This window comes from Mytilus trossulus, chromosome 9, assembly GCF_036588685.1.
Source record: "Mytilus trossulus isolate FHL-02 chromosome 9, PNRI_Mtr1.1.1.hap1, whole genome shotgun sequence".
Lineage (NCBI taxonomy): Eukaryota > Metazoa > Mollusca > Bivalvia > Mytilida > Mytilidae > Mytilus > Mytilus trossulus.
This window is the reverse complement of record NC_086381.1, coordinates 63,852,719-63,868,713: the sequence shown is the minus strand read 5'-3', so window position 1 is coordinate 63,868,713 and position 15,995 is coordinate 63,852,719. Positions and strand designations below refer to the sequence as shown.

Genomic DNA, 15,995 nt, shown 5'->3' with positions numbered 1-15,995 from the left:
ACTACCTCCAATTTGTGAAATAAACTCAAGACGTCGGTCAGGTTATTTACTTTGTTCCTTTGTTGTTTAAATTTCGTTTCTGTGGCTGTACTTTTTGAGCGAATAAATCTATTACGAATCCTGTTGTGTTTTCTCGTTTCACGCCGAAAATTCGAAACTTTATCGTCACACCTTATAGTAACCCTTCCCATGTAGGTGTACACTCGGAAGCTATATTAAGAAATGAGTCTGTGAAATTAGTCGCAGCAACATTAACGTCACTTGGATCTGAAATTATATATTCTTATTTGTTTCAACTACTTTTTGTTTCATAAGGTCATAATCACCTTTTTCATAATCCCACACTAATCTATGATAAGTTCCTTTTTTACTACAACCACAATCGATAGTGACGTATGTTCCATCATGATTACCAATACCTCTATTAAAAGGTATTGTGTCTTTATCTAAAACCGGTATCGAATCAGTGACTAAAATAGGATCAAGTAAACAAGTGCTACCTGTTCATGTGTAAAAATGAGTAGCTTTGTAAATTATGTTAACAAGGCTATTGATGAAAAAAATTCTCTCATATTTGACGGTAGATCTGACAAAGTTTTTATTCAGGTCACCTAAGCAAATTATGCAATTATTTAACACAGGGCATTTTTCAACATTTGATCAAAATGCTGCCCGAAATACACCGAAGATTGCCGTTCGGACCTATAGTTGATGCTTATCGATATTGATCGCAATTTAGATTTTAACTCAAACCACATACTCTCAAGTTGATAATTCTCCAAATCATGTCGACGAGTTATTCCAACATACCTTTTATAATACATAATAAAGCCACCCCAGGAGAATTCCTATATTTTCGAACTAATATTTCAACACCAGATATATATAAATCAGGATCTGTAAAAATCTGTAAAATACGACATCGTAAGCTTCCATTATATCGACAATATAATTCAGTTTATTTCTAAGGTTTCTTCTATTTCCATGGAAAATTGACAATGTTTTCTCAGAAATGTTTGGTGCGCGCGCGCTCAGGACCCGCGTTCGGTTCGATATCATCACATATTAGCAACAAACATAATAAAAGTATGTAAAATGAAATCATATTAGCAGAAGATATGTTTAATTTAAAAATACATAGTTTAAGTCTTGAAACATTCGTAGATAAAAACGACATGTAATTCAGTCACTGAGAACGGTACAATTGGTTTTTTTTTCTCAAACAACCCAGACTTATCTTTTGATAATTGTCTTATTGTCATTCTTTATGCTACGATTACATTACTCATTGTCAAATACCAAACCATACATGTAAATGACAGTTTGAAAATAAGACTGCTTTCTAAATTATGATACAAGATAAAAACACATATAAAAACCAATTGTTCGGAGAACAATTGCATGTCTCTCCACTTCTGATGATTTGTTTTGATATGAAAATATTTAAATTCGGTTTAAAATGTCATTTCCAGTGTCAAATGAAAGTTAAGTGAAAAGATATATAGTTTCTGTATACTTTTCAATGAATTAAGTAAAAACAAAGAGCTACTTCCTGTTTACAAAGGTCACTTCCTAAAAAACTGTCTACGTTTGATTGTTGTTGTTGTTGTTTGTCTTTCGTTACCTTGTCAGCCATTTTGTGTGTTCTGAACTCTACTTTAAAATCACTTTCAAAAATCTTAACAAAAGTCACTATTTGGTCACTCAAAAATCCGAATAAACTATAACAGCTTGACATATAATGTCTATTTAGTTACAGAACCAGAAAACATCTCATTTAGTCACCCACAATGTTCACCCCTTCATATTCAAGGATACATAACTCAGTTTCAAACTTCAGTAAACCGTTAACCAAAGAAAACAATCTTCGAACGCACTCAATTCATTTAATAGTGTAATAATCAATTAATGATCATAGATCAATTTTAACAAAGTTTCATAGTTTGTACCATATCAGGAGAGAGATTTAATCCATTCGTATGATGTGTTTGAGCTTTGATTTTGCCATTTGATTTGGGACATTTTGGAGTTCGGTGAATTTGTGATTTTACTTTTTAAATTTTATTTTAACAGTGACATCGTCAATGGCGACAAGTACATCAGTGTGCGCAGTATGCGACCATCAACACCAAACTATACAATCAACTCACTGGTGTATAGAGTGTGAAGAACCATTATGTACTGGCTGTAAAGAACATCATAATGTTTTGAAGGCAACAAGAAATCACAAAACGATTTTTATCTCAGATTATCAATTATTACCATCCGCTGTAACCGATGTAAATCAGTATTGTATTTATCACAATGAAATATATCAACTTTATTGTAATAAGCACGAGAGTCCAATATGCAACAAGTGCGTAAAGGATCACGGGAAATGTGGAGAAATACTTTCACTGGATGAGCTAGTAAAAGACATCAAGACTTCAGAGTCCTTCGTTGACCTAGAGCACAGTCTGGACGACATATTTACTAATATAAATCTTATTCGTAAAGACAGAGAGTCGAATATAGAAAATATAACAGATCAAAAGAAGAAAATAGCTGCACAAGTTTGTTACTTAAAAATGCAGATCAACCAGCATGTTGAGAAACTGGAAAAGGAGTTCACCAAAGAACTAGACCAAATTGAATTTGATTGCTGCAACCAAATGCATTCGATTGTGTCATCTTTGCAAGATAAAGCAAAGGAAATAAATCAGATCAAGTCAGAAATCAAGAGCACTAAGAAATACGCATCAAATCTGCAAGCATTCCTACGTATGATGGACATTCAGTCAAAAACCACTGAACTCGAAAAACATCTCCAGTTTTGTATCCAAAATGAGTATCACGAGAAAATCATCATAGAGAGTGAAACAAACACTAAGATATATGATTTTCTAACTGTTGAGAGGTTAGGGTCCATTAAAGTCAAGAAAATTCCGTCTACTAAAATTGACCTTATAAGAAGGAAAGACAGACAAGCCCAAATAATGGTTCCTAAAGCAATAAAATCAATCAACGATGTCAAACTTGAACTCTTACGAAAATTCGACACGAATTGTAATCTCACTACTGGTTGTTGTGTTACAAATAAAGGAGAATTTCTGTTCACAAATTATGAAGCTAACAATGAAAAAGTAAATGCAATTAATGCCGATGGTGAAGTTGTATATGCAATTCCCCTTACAGACCCGTACAGTGCGTTTGATGTAGTGTCCTACGATGGCTCTACACTAGCTGTATCAACTGGATGTTCTCTGACACAGCCTGGTATCGTTTTTGTTGATCTTATCAAGAGAAAAATAAAAAAATTCATCGACTTACCTGATAGTCCGTTTGGAATAACTTATGACGGTAAATCATTGATCTGTTGTGTTGCAGACAAAAACTTACATGTGATATCTTGTACAGACTACAGTATCACCACAATCCCTATCACTGCCTCGTCGTGTTATTCATACGTTTCAACGTATGATGACAAGATTTTCTATACAAATCCGCATAAACACACAGTAACATGCCGTTCATACAGTAGGGAACTAGTGTGGGAGTTCAAAGATAAAAGCGTGTTAGATCGTCCGCTAGGACTGACCGTGGATAACAACGGGAATGTTTTTGTTGTTGGAGAGTTGTCATGTAATATTATTGTCATATCTCCTGATGGAAAACAGTGCAAACAAATACTGACCAAGAAAGATGGTCTTAAAAGGACGACAGCAATTTTCTTTGACAAAGTGAGGAATCAGCTGTTAGTAACAATTGGAACCGACTTTGCAAATGTATATGACATTTCTTACGGCTAATGCAATATCATCCAAGGAGACTTGTGTCATATCATTGTAATTTTAGCTGCTATAATTTTTCTATTGAATGTACCCATGTCATGTCCACAAATCTTCCGGGACTGATTTCTGCTGAAGTTAAACACACGTGTTGTGCAATGTGATAAAAAGATGCAAATGGAAAACTTGTTTAATGAGTTAAATATATCTTGTTATATAGTCTTACACAAAAGAAACACATATTTTCTATATATGATTGCTGAGTTAGGAAATAGTTTAATAAAAAAAAGTTATATACCGTGTGTTCTATGAAAATAATAAGATACTTAGGATAAACTTCAAAGGATATCAAAACAACTTGTTGTTAAAGTATATCATGATAGAAAGCTGACGCAAGTTATACGTTAGTGTGACAGCAACTACACAATTATATAGAAAATATTAAAAATGTCAATCAATTTCTTGCAGTAAAATATAAAACTCCATATTTCTAAAATATCTACAATATCACTTGATAAGTTTAGCAAAATATGTCATGTACTCATTGTATGTTTTGGCAAAGCATTTATTTGAATAACAAAAACAAAAGAGAAGATGACAAGACAACAATACAAAGTTATACGTAAAAAAAAGCAAAAAAAAACAAAACAGCATGGCAAAAAGAAAGCAAAGAAGAGAAAGGAAAAAATAGTCGACCCTAACACCAAAGTCTTAAGATTGCACAACTCAAATCCTGCGAAAATCAGCTGTTACAAATGGAAAACTTCTGTCTTTTTTCATAACGCTAAGTATTAGGCCTACCCTCTTTGTCAATTTGTATATGTAATTCGAGATATAAGATAGACGTAATCTCATCCTAATGAAATTAACAAAGTCACCAATCTCTGAATAATTTAGTGAAAGAACATCATCGATGTATTGGAAAGTGAAATCAAATGACGAGTGGCACAATTGGTTTCCCCAGCAAAACCACTATAGGTTGCAATTCTGTAAATATAGACAATGCAATTTCCCATAGGAACTCCCTTTTCGGCTAAAATTGTGACAATTTTACTATGAAGTTTTTTGAAAAATAATATTCCAAAACGGAAAGTTTATATGCGCTTCTATTTTATTCAAAGGTCAAAATATAGGACTGTGCGGCATATTTTCAACATTTATATGCCCTGAAATTCGAGGAGTTTAAACTTATACTAAAATTCTATACACCGTTACCTCCATTTTTGAACCTCCTCAGAATTAGAATTTAGGCGCTACCATGTTTTTCTAAACTGTTTACATTTCCAAGCAATGTCTCTATCAGCTGAAACACAGAAATCATAAATGGGAACCAGTACGTTAACAAATTAACATATCTATGAATATTATATATCTCCCTAAAAGAGGCGTGGTTTGAGAGACAGCTGTATTTACAAAGAGCAATCTATAGTAAAAGAAATAAAATTGAGAATGGAAATGGGGAATGTGTCAAAGAGACAAGGCGTCCTTCAGCTGTCCCCTAAACAAATATATACTAGTTCAGTGATAATGAACGCCATACTAATTTCCAAATTGTACACAAGAAAATAAAATTAAAATAAAACAAGACTAACAAAGGCCAGAGGCTCCTGACTTGGGACAGGCGCAAAAATGCGGCGGGGTTAAACATGTGTGTGAGATCTCAACCCTCCCTCTATTCCTCTAACCAATGTAGAAAAGTAAACGCATAACAATACGCACATTAAAATTCAGTTCAAGAGAAGTCTGAGTCTGATGTCAGAAGATGTAACCAAAGAAAATAAACAAAATGACAATAATACAGACTACTAGCAGTTAACTGACATGCCAGCTCCAGACTTCAATTAAACTGACTGAAAGATTATGATTTCATCATATGAACATCAGGCACAATCCTTCCCATTAGGGGTTTAGTATCATACCATCATAACATATATGAGAAGAACATAACCCGTGTCATGCCAACAACTGTTTTTTAGAATAAGTGTGTTTAGTTCCGACGCAAAGACCTTATCAGTGACTCAATATTAACGCCAAAATATGCAATCTTTAATGACTTGACAACAGTATCGTAATTATATCCCTTCTTAATAAGTCTATTCAAAGGTTTTGTAGGTTTCTGAGGTGAATACTGACACCTTTGTGCTTTATACAGAATATTTCCATAAAAAATTGGATGTGAAATACCTGAACGTATAAGAAGTCTGCATGTTGAGCTATATTTACGAATGATGTCTTTATACCGATGATAAAATTTAGTAAATGTTTTGACTAGTTTGTGATATCGAAAACCCTGGTGTAATAATTTATCAGCATATACTTTGCCAATAATATAAATCCAGCAGTGAAATGAAAATGAAACTGTATTAATAACATACATTCAACTTCATCAGGACAGCTCACATATAATCATAAAAAAAGACAAGAAAGTTTAAGACCACAAACGATAAGCTTTGGCTTGTTTAGGTTTTAACTTAACAAATGTTTAGCAAAGTTAGGTTTGCTTCTTAAGAAGAAAGAAAATTGTGAAATAATTGTTTTTTTAGCAACAAGTTCTTTTTCTTCTTTCAAAAACAGATAGCAAAATTCCAAAAAAAATCATTAAGAAGAGTTTCATGAACACTGACAAAATCAAACGCTATCAATCAACTGCAATTTTCCAGACTTGATATTGGTATTTTCCTAAGAAAATGTCCAGTTTAACAAACTTAAGGTGTGTACACCGCCCGTTAACATACTACTAATAATTGTGACAACGTGACTTCTATAGGAGCAATGGGTCAAATTGTTTCTTTGTTCTTACTGTACAAACACGTTCAGTATCAAAATGCACAATTTATTACTATTTGTATTAATAAATGTATCTAATATGCAAACAACCCTTTTATCATCTTCCACAGTGGATAAATGAAACACGTGATTACTGTCGCAGAACCGTACAAGTACATATATATCGCGATCAATTTATATATGCCTCTAGATGAGAACCGATTGAAACGACCAACCTATTTATATATACGAACATAAAATAATCACCCCTCTGACATTTCCTTATTTTTCAAAACGTTCACGTTTTGTTAAGTTAAAGTTTTAATTGCAAAATTGGGCGATTTTGGAAATATCAACCTGTCAAGGCTGACAATTAAAAGAATAAGCTTAAGAAAAAAAAACAGTTTTTATGTAAGAGCAAAAAAAGGTAAGTGTATTTTATACTGTTAAACGCTCCAGAGAATAGAACACAAAAGGATTTCCCCCCCAAAAAAAACACACTTTACTGAAAAAATTTCTACCTCACCTCTTTTATTACCACTGGGTCGATGTCTCTGCTGGTGGACATTTTGTCCCCGAGGACATCATCCGCCCAGTAGCAAAACTACAATTGCATGAACTTACGAAGAACTAACAGGAAACTGGCTCGGACGTCGCCCAGTATAAAAAGGTCCGAAACAGACGTCACCATGGACACGGTGTCGTCTGATACGGCAGGTGTCCCCTCATCACCAGACATGACAAATAACCCAAACACGACTCATTCAGATCATCGTCCTAGTGATAACAGCAATATTACACATATACAGCCTTGTTCAGTTCTCCTTAAAGACATTTTGGTTTTTGATTACACAGTACAACACTGTCGCATTTCAAAATGTGAGACCAAAGGCTGCAAAACTTGTGCTATTTTAATTACAGATGCTGAATTCACTAGCAATTTGACCAAGAAGTCATATTTTACCAGAAGTTACGATGATCTGAATTGTAAATCGATAAATGTCGTCTACGGATTAGAGTGCAACCTTTGCGGCTTGGTATACGTCGGTGAAACGAAAGGAAGGCTAAACAAACGTATGTGCGGTCATAGATCAGACATTAACCTCAATGCTAACGACATTCTATACCAGCATTTCAATCAGCCCGATCATTCCATCGTTTCTATGACAGTTCGAATTATTGAAAAAATATACCATAGCTCGAACAATCCTAATCTTTCAACGACTCTCCGTAGACAAAAAGAAGACTACTGGATTAGACAATTGGGAACTGCAACACCGTATGGCTGCAATGACAAAATTGATGGTATAGGTATTCTATCTAGTCCTTCCTGTAACTCGGTGAATGTGATGAATATTTTCAACTCGACTCCTCGACGTAGACGTAGTCATGGCCATCGTCATTATACATCACCCTCTCTGCATGATGTCTCTATTAATGACTTGCTGCCATGCATACAAAAACCGTTAGGTATTCATCACATTCGCACGAAACTTTATTCATTACCCCTTTCAAAACTTCATTCTCTGTTCAATTTATGTTTGGAATCCACTGTAACAAACCCTCATTCAAACCAATACAAACTACAAGCTATAATTTCGGATATTGCTAGTCACAGACTTTTCAAGCCAGTTCGCATTGAAAAAGATGAAAAAGAGAAAAGATCTTTTCTAAATCTTTTCTTTGCCAACAAAGGTCTCGATGGCGTCAACCTAGGCAATATCCTTCATCATAAATTAGTTCAATCGAAAATACCTCCTTATTTCAAAGACCAGTCTGTACCAATAATTTCTTATACCTATACCAAACCTATTGCAACTAAAATTTTCAATTACAAACGTGTTTTGTAGGATCTCGATATTGACGACTTCAAGTCTAAACCTCCTGATTGCACTTGTGCTAGTTCCCAATTCACATATAATCCTGCTGGCCACGTTATTACCGGTGACCTTAACATTGTTAATAACACTTCTCTACGAAACGTGTTATCGAAAGGTCCAAAATATCGTGAGCCTAAATCCATCAATTGGAAACATCACTTTAAATTTTGATGGATTCAGTCGAGGATTATGCCAGGCAATGGGCTAAGCGCGAGAAGGAAGACGTAGACACTCTATCCGAATGGATTAAGGCAGTGAGGTCGTTAATACAAATCAGAATTAAGAAACTGAATGGGTCCATCAATGCCCATGCTACGTCAATCTTCAAAGATCCAAATGTTGCTAAACACCTATCTGACCTCCATGATGAATATGTTGTTGTCCCCGCAGACAAAGCCCCAAATAACATCGTTTTTATCTGTAAAAGTCATTACATTAATTGCTTGATAAACGAGTTAGGTATAGACAATTCACTTGGAAACCCAACATATACCCTCACGACACTTACCAAAGAGGAAATCCTGGATAATCATAGGTCTGTTCTTTGTTCCTTTGGTATTTCAACCAAAGATGAAGAACTGGATCTTCCATCACTGTATTGGATACCTAAACTACATAAGTGTCCTTACAAACAACGGTATATTGCTGGGTCTTCCAAGTGCTCCACGAAACCCCTTTCTAAATTATTAACATCCATTTTATCAGCAATCAAAGACGGGCTTCAAAGTTATTGTGAAACTGCCTATTCTAGAGGTGGCGTGAATCAGATGTGGATACTTAAAAATTCCAAAGATCTTTTAGAGTACATACAATCTAACTCTCTTTCATTTTGTAACAGTATTAAAACATTTGACTTTTCTACTCTTTACACAAGTATTCCACATTCCAAACTAAAAGACAAATTAAAAGAGTTGGTATTACTTTGCTTCATAAAAAAGAATGGCCAACGTAGATACAAGTATCTTGTCTTAGGGAGGGATAAATCATACTTTGTAAAGAACCATTCTGATTCAAACAAAAAATTCTCTGAAACCGATATTATCAAGATGCTTGATTTCTTGATTGACAACATATTTGTTACGTTCGGAGGACGTGTTTTTCAACAGACTGTCGGCATCCCAATGGGAACAAACTGTGCCCCTCTACTTGCTGACTTGTTTCTTTATTATTATGAGGCTGACTTCATGCAGGAACTTCTTAGGAAGAAAGATAAGAAGTTAGCAATATCCTTTAACTCTACTTTCCGCTATATAGATGACGTTCTTTCACTAAACAATTCAAAATTTGGTGACTATGTGGATCGCATCTATCCCATCGAATTGGAGATAAAGGATACTACAGATACAGTTAAGTCGGCTTCATATCTTGACTTACATCTAGAAATTGACAATGAGGGTCGGTTGAAGACAAAACTTTACGACAAAAGAGATGATTTCAGCTTTCCAATTGTGAACTTTCCATTTCTAAGTAGCAACATTCCAGCAGCACCTGCATACGGGGTATATATCTCCCAATTGATACGATATTCCCGTGCTTGCATTTCCTATCATGATTTTCTTGATAGAGGGTTACTGCTCACAAGGAAGCTATTAAACCAAGAGTTCCAAATGGTGAAGTTGAAATCATCCCTTCGTAAATTTTACGGACGCCATCACGAGTTGGTTGACCGTTATGGAATAACCGTTTCACAAATGATATCGGATATGTTCCTTACGTCGTAACTACAATCCCCTTCCCTTTCATGAATTTGACCTACCGAATTAGACTATTTACCGGATTTGTAATCACATAAGCAACACGACGGGTGCCGCATGTGGAGCAGGATCTGCTTACCCTTCCGGAGCACCTGAGATCACCCCTAGTTTTTGGTGGGGTTCGTGTTGTTTATTCTTTAGTTTTCTATGTTGTGTCATGTGTACTATTGTTTTTCTGTTTGTCTTTTTTCATTTTTAGCCATGGCGTTGTCAGTTTGTTTTAGATTTACGAGTTTGACTGTCCCTTTGGTGTCTTTCGTCCCTCTTTTACTTTATAAGCATTATTTGTATAAAATTTCTAATGTGTGCCGTTTATTATCATGCCAAAAAAAGAGACGATAGTTACCCATAAAACGTACTAAAAGTCGAAGAAAAACAGACAACAACGTGGCAAATAATACACTTAGAACTGACTTAGGCAAAACCAGTCTACAAAACACTAAAATACAATCAAATTAGGGTTCATTTAATTTCAGTTCTTTATAAGTAAAAAAAATAATTCTGTCGGAAAGTCTTCTTGCATTGCCCTGAATCTGCTGAATTAAGTATCTGTTTTTAATCTTTTGATATCGTTTTCAATTATAGAAAATGCTATGCGTAGTTCTGACAAAAATTGATCCATATAATGCAGTCGCTTTGTAGTTCATGTTAGGCGAAATGAGATTATATTACTAATGAAACACACTTTTTGTTTCGTTCACTTTTAGCGTTGCTGGGTTTACCTAGATCAGGAGCTCTTACACCTTTTAATCGGTGTGACAATCGACACCAGCAAACTTTTGATCACTTAGACAGTTAATGCTCTATTGTTCTCGACTCACCAAAAATCCGATTCATGGTATACAATATAGAACCAACGTACAAAATTACCATATAAAGAGTATTTGGGTCGTCTAAAAATGATTAAAAAGACTCCATAAGGTGAATATTAACATACCAGTTCACCTTGACATATACTGATAGTCACTTAATTTAATACTCATATGACCAATATTATCGTGTTATTGACATTCGTCATATGATCAATAAAACAAACATTGATAACACGTAAATGATGAATACATGTGCACCCAATTGTTCAAATTGAAGGATTGTATACTTTGTTGTCACATTTGGATTCTATTTTTTTGCAATACCAGTGCAGTATGTATTTATAAATGTTAATATCAGAAACGTTTTGAATTGATATAAGACATAGCAAACTATCTGGGCATGACATGCTTTATGAAACAATTAAAAAAGAATAACAAGCAATACTTTACCCGAAAGACAAATCTTTTGAACGGAATAAATCGTAAACAGGTGAAATTATTATGATTTCTCAACACAACAAGTATCTGATTCTTTTACACAATACTAAATATAAAAAAAAAATCAACAGATCAACAGATTTTTGAAATAGTTGAAAACTGGCTCTTTCCAATATTTAATTTCAATTCTTGTAAATTCAATCTCAAGTTGCGTAAATGTTTATTTGTCTTGACTATAATGACGATAGTATGAGCGTACTGAATGTAACGGGTAATATCCTTCATTTATGATATAGTTTAGCAATCGTTTGTTTCTTTGTTCTTGAGACATAGTAAGAAAGTATACAAAAAAAAAAAAACCATAAAAAAACTATCCTGCTAAGGGTTTGTGGAAATTATTCTGTGAAGTTTAACTCTAATGATTGTCATATACTTTTAATTAACGCAATTCATTGTCCTTAGCCATAACTTTTGATATAGATATGGATAATGATGTCGAATGATATAGTTATCATTCAATGCAATATCGGTCAAATGTTTATTCTTATTTAGTTAAGATCCAAGATGATCTAACTCTGAACTGTATATAGTAAGTTCAATTCGTTAAATGGACAAACTCATACAAAACCTTGAAAAATACTTAAATTAAGTTATCTTATCGATCTCATGACCAGTCACATATTTAACGTCATGTGATTACATGTAATATCGCACTTTTATCATACATTAACTACCAGTTTGCATTCTATTATTCATGTTATTTTTTACATTCTAACGAGTTTTACTTTTGATCTTAAAAAGACCTTCTTCATGAATCTACGGCTATTTTAAGTTAAGGTTTGCAAACACAGGGAGATAACTCGAATTCAAATAATTGAAAAAAGAGGGACCCGCCATTTTGAATTTCTCGGATCAACCAATGTTCGATTACTACAATATTGTCGAAAATAAAATTACAACTTCCTCAAAATAGTCGTTTTGATGTGGTTTTATAAAAATTTGAATCGTAGAAGTAGCGTATTGACCTTCAGTTTGTTACTTTTCATGTATATGACGTCACGTTTAGCCATAACGTCTTTGTGCAAAAACCATTCATGAAGTTTGGCGGAATTTTATTTTATTTCAAATTTATACATTTTTATGCCCCCCTGCCGTAGCAAAAGGAGCATTGCGTTTTACCCTTGTCTGTTTTACGTCCATCCTTACGTACATATTATAGTGTATGTTTGTCCAAATTAAAATTGGTTTCCGTTCTTTAGTATGACTCAACCAACTGATATGAAATTTTTGAAATATGTACCATGCTTATTTCCACAAACACACAATAAGTTTGAATGTTGATGTCGTCACTGTTACCGTTCTTAGCTAGAAGTATGAAAGGTCGGATAGGGAATACCTTTCTCCTTTCTCTTGTCTAGCTCCCGCCGTAAAACATAAAAATAAATAATGTATGGGAAGCTCATTTCAATAAAAATCGCTCTAATGTCTTAGTTTTATGTCTTGCCCCGTCTTGTCCTTTCACAAGTTATAGAGGTGTTTAATCTGCTTAAAGAACCTCATTAACAGACTGTTAAGCTGTATTATTCATTGAATTTTTAAGTCTAATGCACGCCGTTTCCAAATGTTTTTTTGATAAAGTTTATAAATATAAATCATAGCCTGAGAAAATTGATAAAAAATAAGGCACATTTTTTGTGACACTTATAGTCAATTTCTCTAAGAAAGCCATTCGTTTTAAAATGGTTTGAACTTTCATATTACGCCGAAAGTTTAACTTATTGAGATGCGTTAAATATATATATTTATAGGATATTTTTTTGGCATAATTTTTACAAATGACAGAATGTTGAACTTGGTCTTTTCAAATGGTCAGTTTGCAAGGTTTGTCCGAAAATACTCACACAACCCACACGTTTACATCATTCAAAATATATGTCATTTTATCAATCACTTTTACAACTGACGGAATGTTTTTAATACTATTTTTAAGGGATGCATTGAAAATGTGTCTTTCAGACACAACTATGTCAAATTGTATTTTATAATCGTCCTGAGTATGCAAGAAGTATCTGCAAATGCAAAAAGCGGAACTCGGACAAATGATAAACAACATTATAAATAAAGAAATAGAAAACAACTAAATGCCGGGCAAACGACATTGCATCAAAAATTAGTCGTGTTAGTGAGTTCTGCTTTAATTGTGGCATCCTTCATGTTGCTCAGGTATGTAGATGAAAAGCCTTATCCGGTAGGTCAAGGAAAAGAGGACGCACTGTTACGCCAATTGGAAACCGTGATTCCTTAACTGTCAGCCAAAAGCGTGATGGCGTCCATTAAATTTCTCCATAGATCGATATGAACTTACCGTTGATTTACTAGCTTCCTTCTAAACAGCAACAATATTCTAATAGAATAGCAATTAAAAATTATCTCGAAAAAGAAATTTTTGTAGGATAACCTCAGGATTCCCCTTCCTATGACCTTTAATTATATATATTTGTTATGTATTTTAATCATTGACATGTGTGGTGAAAGTAGTCAGTAGCAAAAAAGTTTTGTTCAGTGCATGGTTGTAATTTCTATTTAAATCTTTTATATTAGGAGTCAATTATAACTTAACCAGGCAAACAGCAATAAAAACGTCGTTCCTTGGCTTTTTTGTCGTTTTTTGTGTTGCTTTTTTTGAAGTACATTAACTGATTTTGTGTCATTGATGGATACTCCATATCCCTCGTTTATGAATTCTTATAGAATTGATTGTTCTTTTTTTCGGTCTTGTTTGGTCAAATAGTTTCCGGACAAGTTTAAGTACTTACTATCTTTCGTTTAAGAATATTTATTGTTTCCGGTGAAGGAAAATGTAAGAAACGGAAAGTATAAGATGTTATTTTTAGTATATATTCTTTTATCTTTTACATGTATCTTCGATAATAAATGAATAATAAAAACACAAAGTTTCTACATTATTGGCCATAGTTTTATTTGCTCTTTATGTGTAAGGCGATTCTGCTGCAGGCAAAATCAAATAAAATTGTTCGGATGCACGCAAGTCTTATGATTTTATAATGGTCAATATTTAATTAAAACAAAGTTACTTATTGAATAAAAGTTCAAATATGACGACCTTTTTGATAAAACATATATATAAGTTTATAACATGGGTTTGAATTTTATTTTGTCAGTGGCATCGTCAATGGCGACACGTACATCAGTGTGCGTGGTGTGCGATCTCCAACACCAAACTACACAATCAGCTTACTGGTGTATTCAGTGTGAAGAACCATTGTGTGCTGCATGTGAAGACCATCACAGCCTTTTGAAGGCAACAAGAAATCACAAAACTATTTCAATCGCAGATTTCAAATTATTATCAGCTGCTGTAACCGACATCGAGCAACATTGTATTTATCACAATGAGATGTATCAACTTTACTGTAATAAGCACGAGAGTCCAATATGCAACAAGTGCGTAAAGGATCATGGGAAATGTGGAGAAATACTTTCACTTGATGAACTAGTAAAAGACATAAAAACATCAGAGTTCTACGTTGAGCTAGAACAAAGCCTTAACGATATATCTTCTTACATCAATGTTATTCGTAAAAACAGGGAGGTTAATATAGAAAGTATAACAGATCAAAAAAAGAATATAGCTGCTGAAGTTTCTCTCCTAAAAAAGCAGGTCATCCAGCATGTCAATAAACTGGAAGAAGAGTTCATAAAAGAACTTAACCAAATTGAATTTGAATGCTGCGACCCGATTCATTTAGTTGTGTTGTCACTTCAAGACAAAGAGAAGGAAATACACCAGATAAGGTCAGACATCCAGAACACGACGAAATACGCTTCAGATTTGCAAGCATTCCTAAGTATGAAAGAAAATCAGGCGAAAATTATTGAATTCGAAAAGCAGCTCCAGTTAAGCATTGAAAACAAAGATCATGAAAATATCAACATTGAAAGTTCAATAGATACTACGATACAGGATATTTTGACTGTTGATAGATTTGGTTCTATTAAAGTACAGATAAGTCCGTCTTATAACATTGACCTTAATAGAAAGAAATACAGACAAGCCCAAACAACGATACCCAAAGCAGTTAAATTGACAAACGATGTAGAATCTAAACATGCTGAATTTAAACGAGAGTTGAACGAAATTTATGAGGATTTCATGTCCGAATTAACAAAATTAACAACGTAAAAGTAATAGCAGTTATACCTAAGGTAAAATTAAATGTACAGAATTTTGATGTAGCGTCCTTAGATAACTCTGCAAAAACTGTACCAACTGGATATTCATTTTACGTGCAAGGTATCAGTATTGTTTATGTGACCAAGAGAAAAGTAAAGATGCAAATTGACTTACCTGGTAGTCCCTACGAAATTACTTTTGACGGTAGTTCATTCATCTGCTGTGATAAATATAAAGCCATGCATCTTTTATCTTGCACACACTACAGTGTCACTTCCAAACACTGTTTTACCAATATTTTCCTACGTCTCAACAAATGCTTACATGCTTTTTTTGCAAATCCAGAAAACAGATTGTACCGTGCTTAACGCACGATTCTACAC

General features: G+C 33.9%; 2 protein-coding genes across 2 annotated transcripts; both read left to right on the top strand.

The window, feature by feature from the left end:
• The first annotated feature begins 2,084 nt into the window (after positions 1-2,084).
• Positions 2,085-3,788, top strand: LOC134684843 (uncharacterized). The gene has a single exon (XM_063544153.1). It carries the CDS (start codon positions 2,085-2,087, stop codon positions 3,786-3,788), a length of 1,704 nt encoding a protein of 567 aa, XP_063400223.1.
• Positions 3,789-11,214: 7,426 nt separating this feature from the next.
• On the top strand, positions 11,215-15,995 carry LOC134684123 (transcription intermediary factor 1-beta-like). Its single transcript, XM_063543405.1, has 2 exons — positions 11,215-11,310; positions 14,600-15,995. Coding segments are annotated over exons 1-2 (1,023 nt in total). The 5' UTR covers positions 11,215-11,309; the 3' UTR covers positions 15,622-15,995.

Coding starts and splice junctions, on each gene's coding strand:
- LOC134684843 (XM_063544153.1), top strand. CDS start 2,085: ATGGCGACAAGTACATCAGTGTGCGCAGTATGCGACCATCAACACCAA.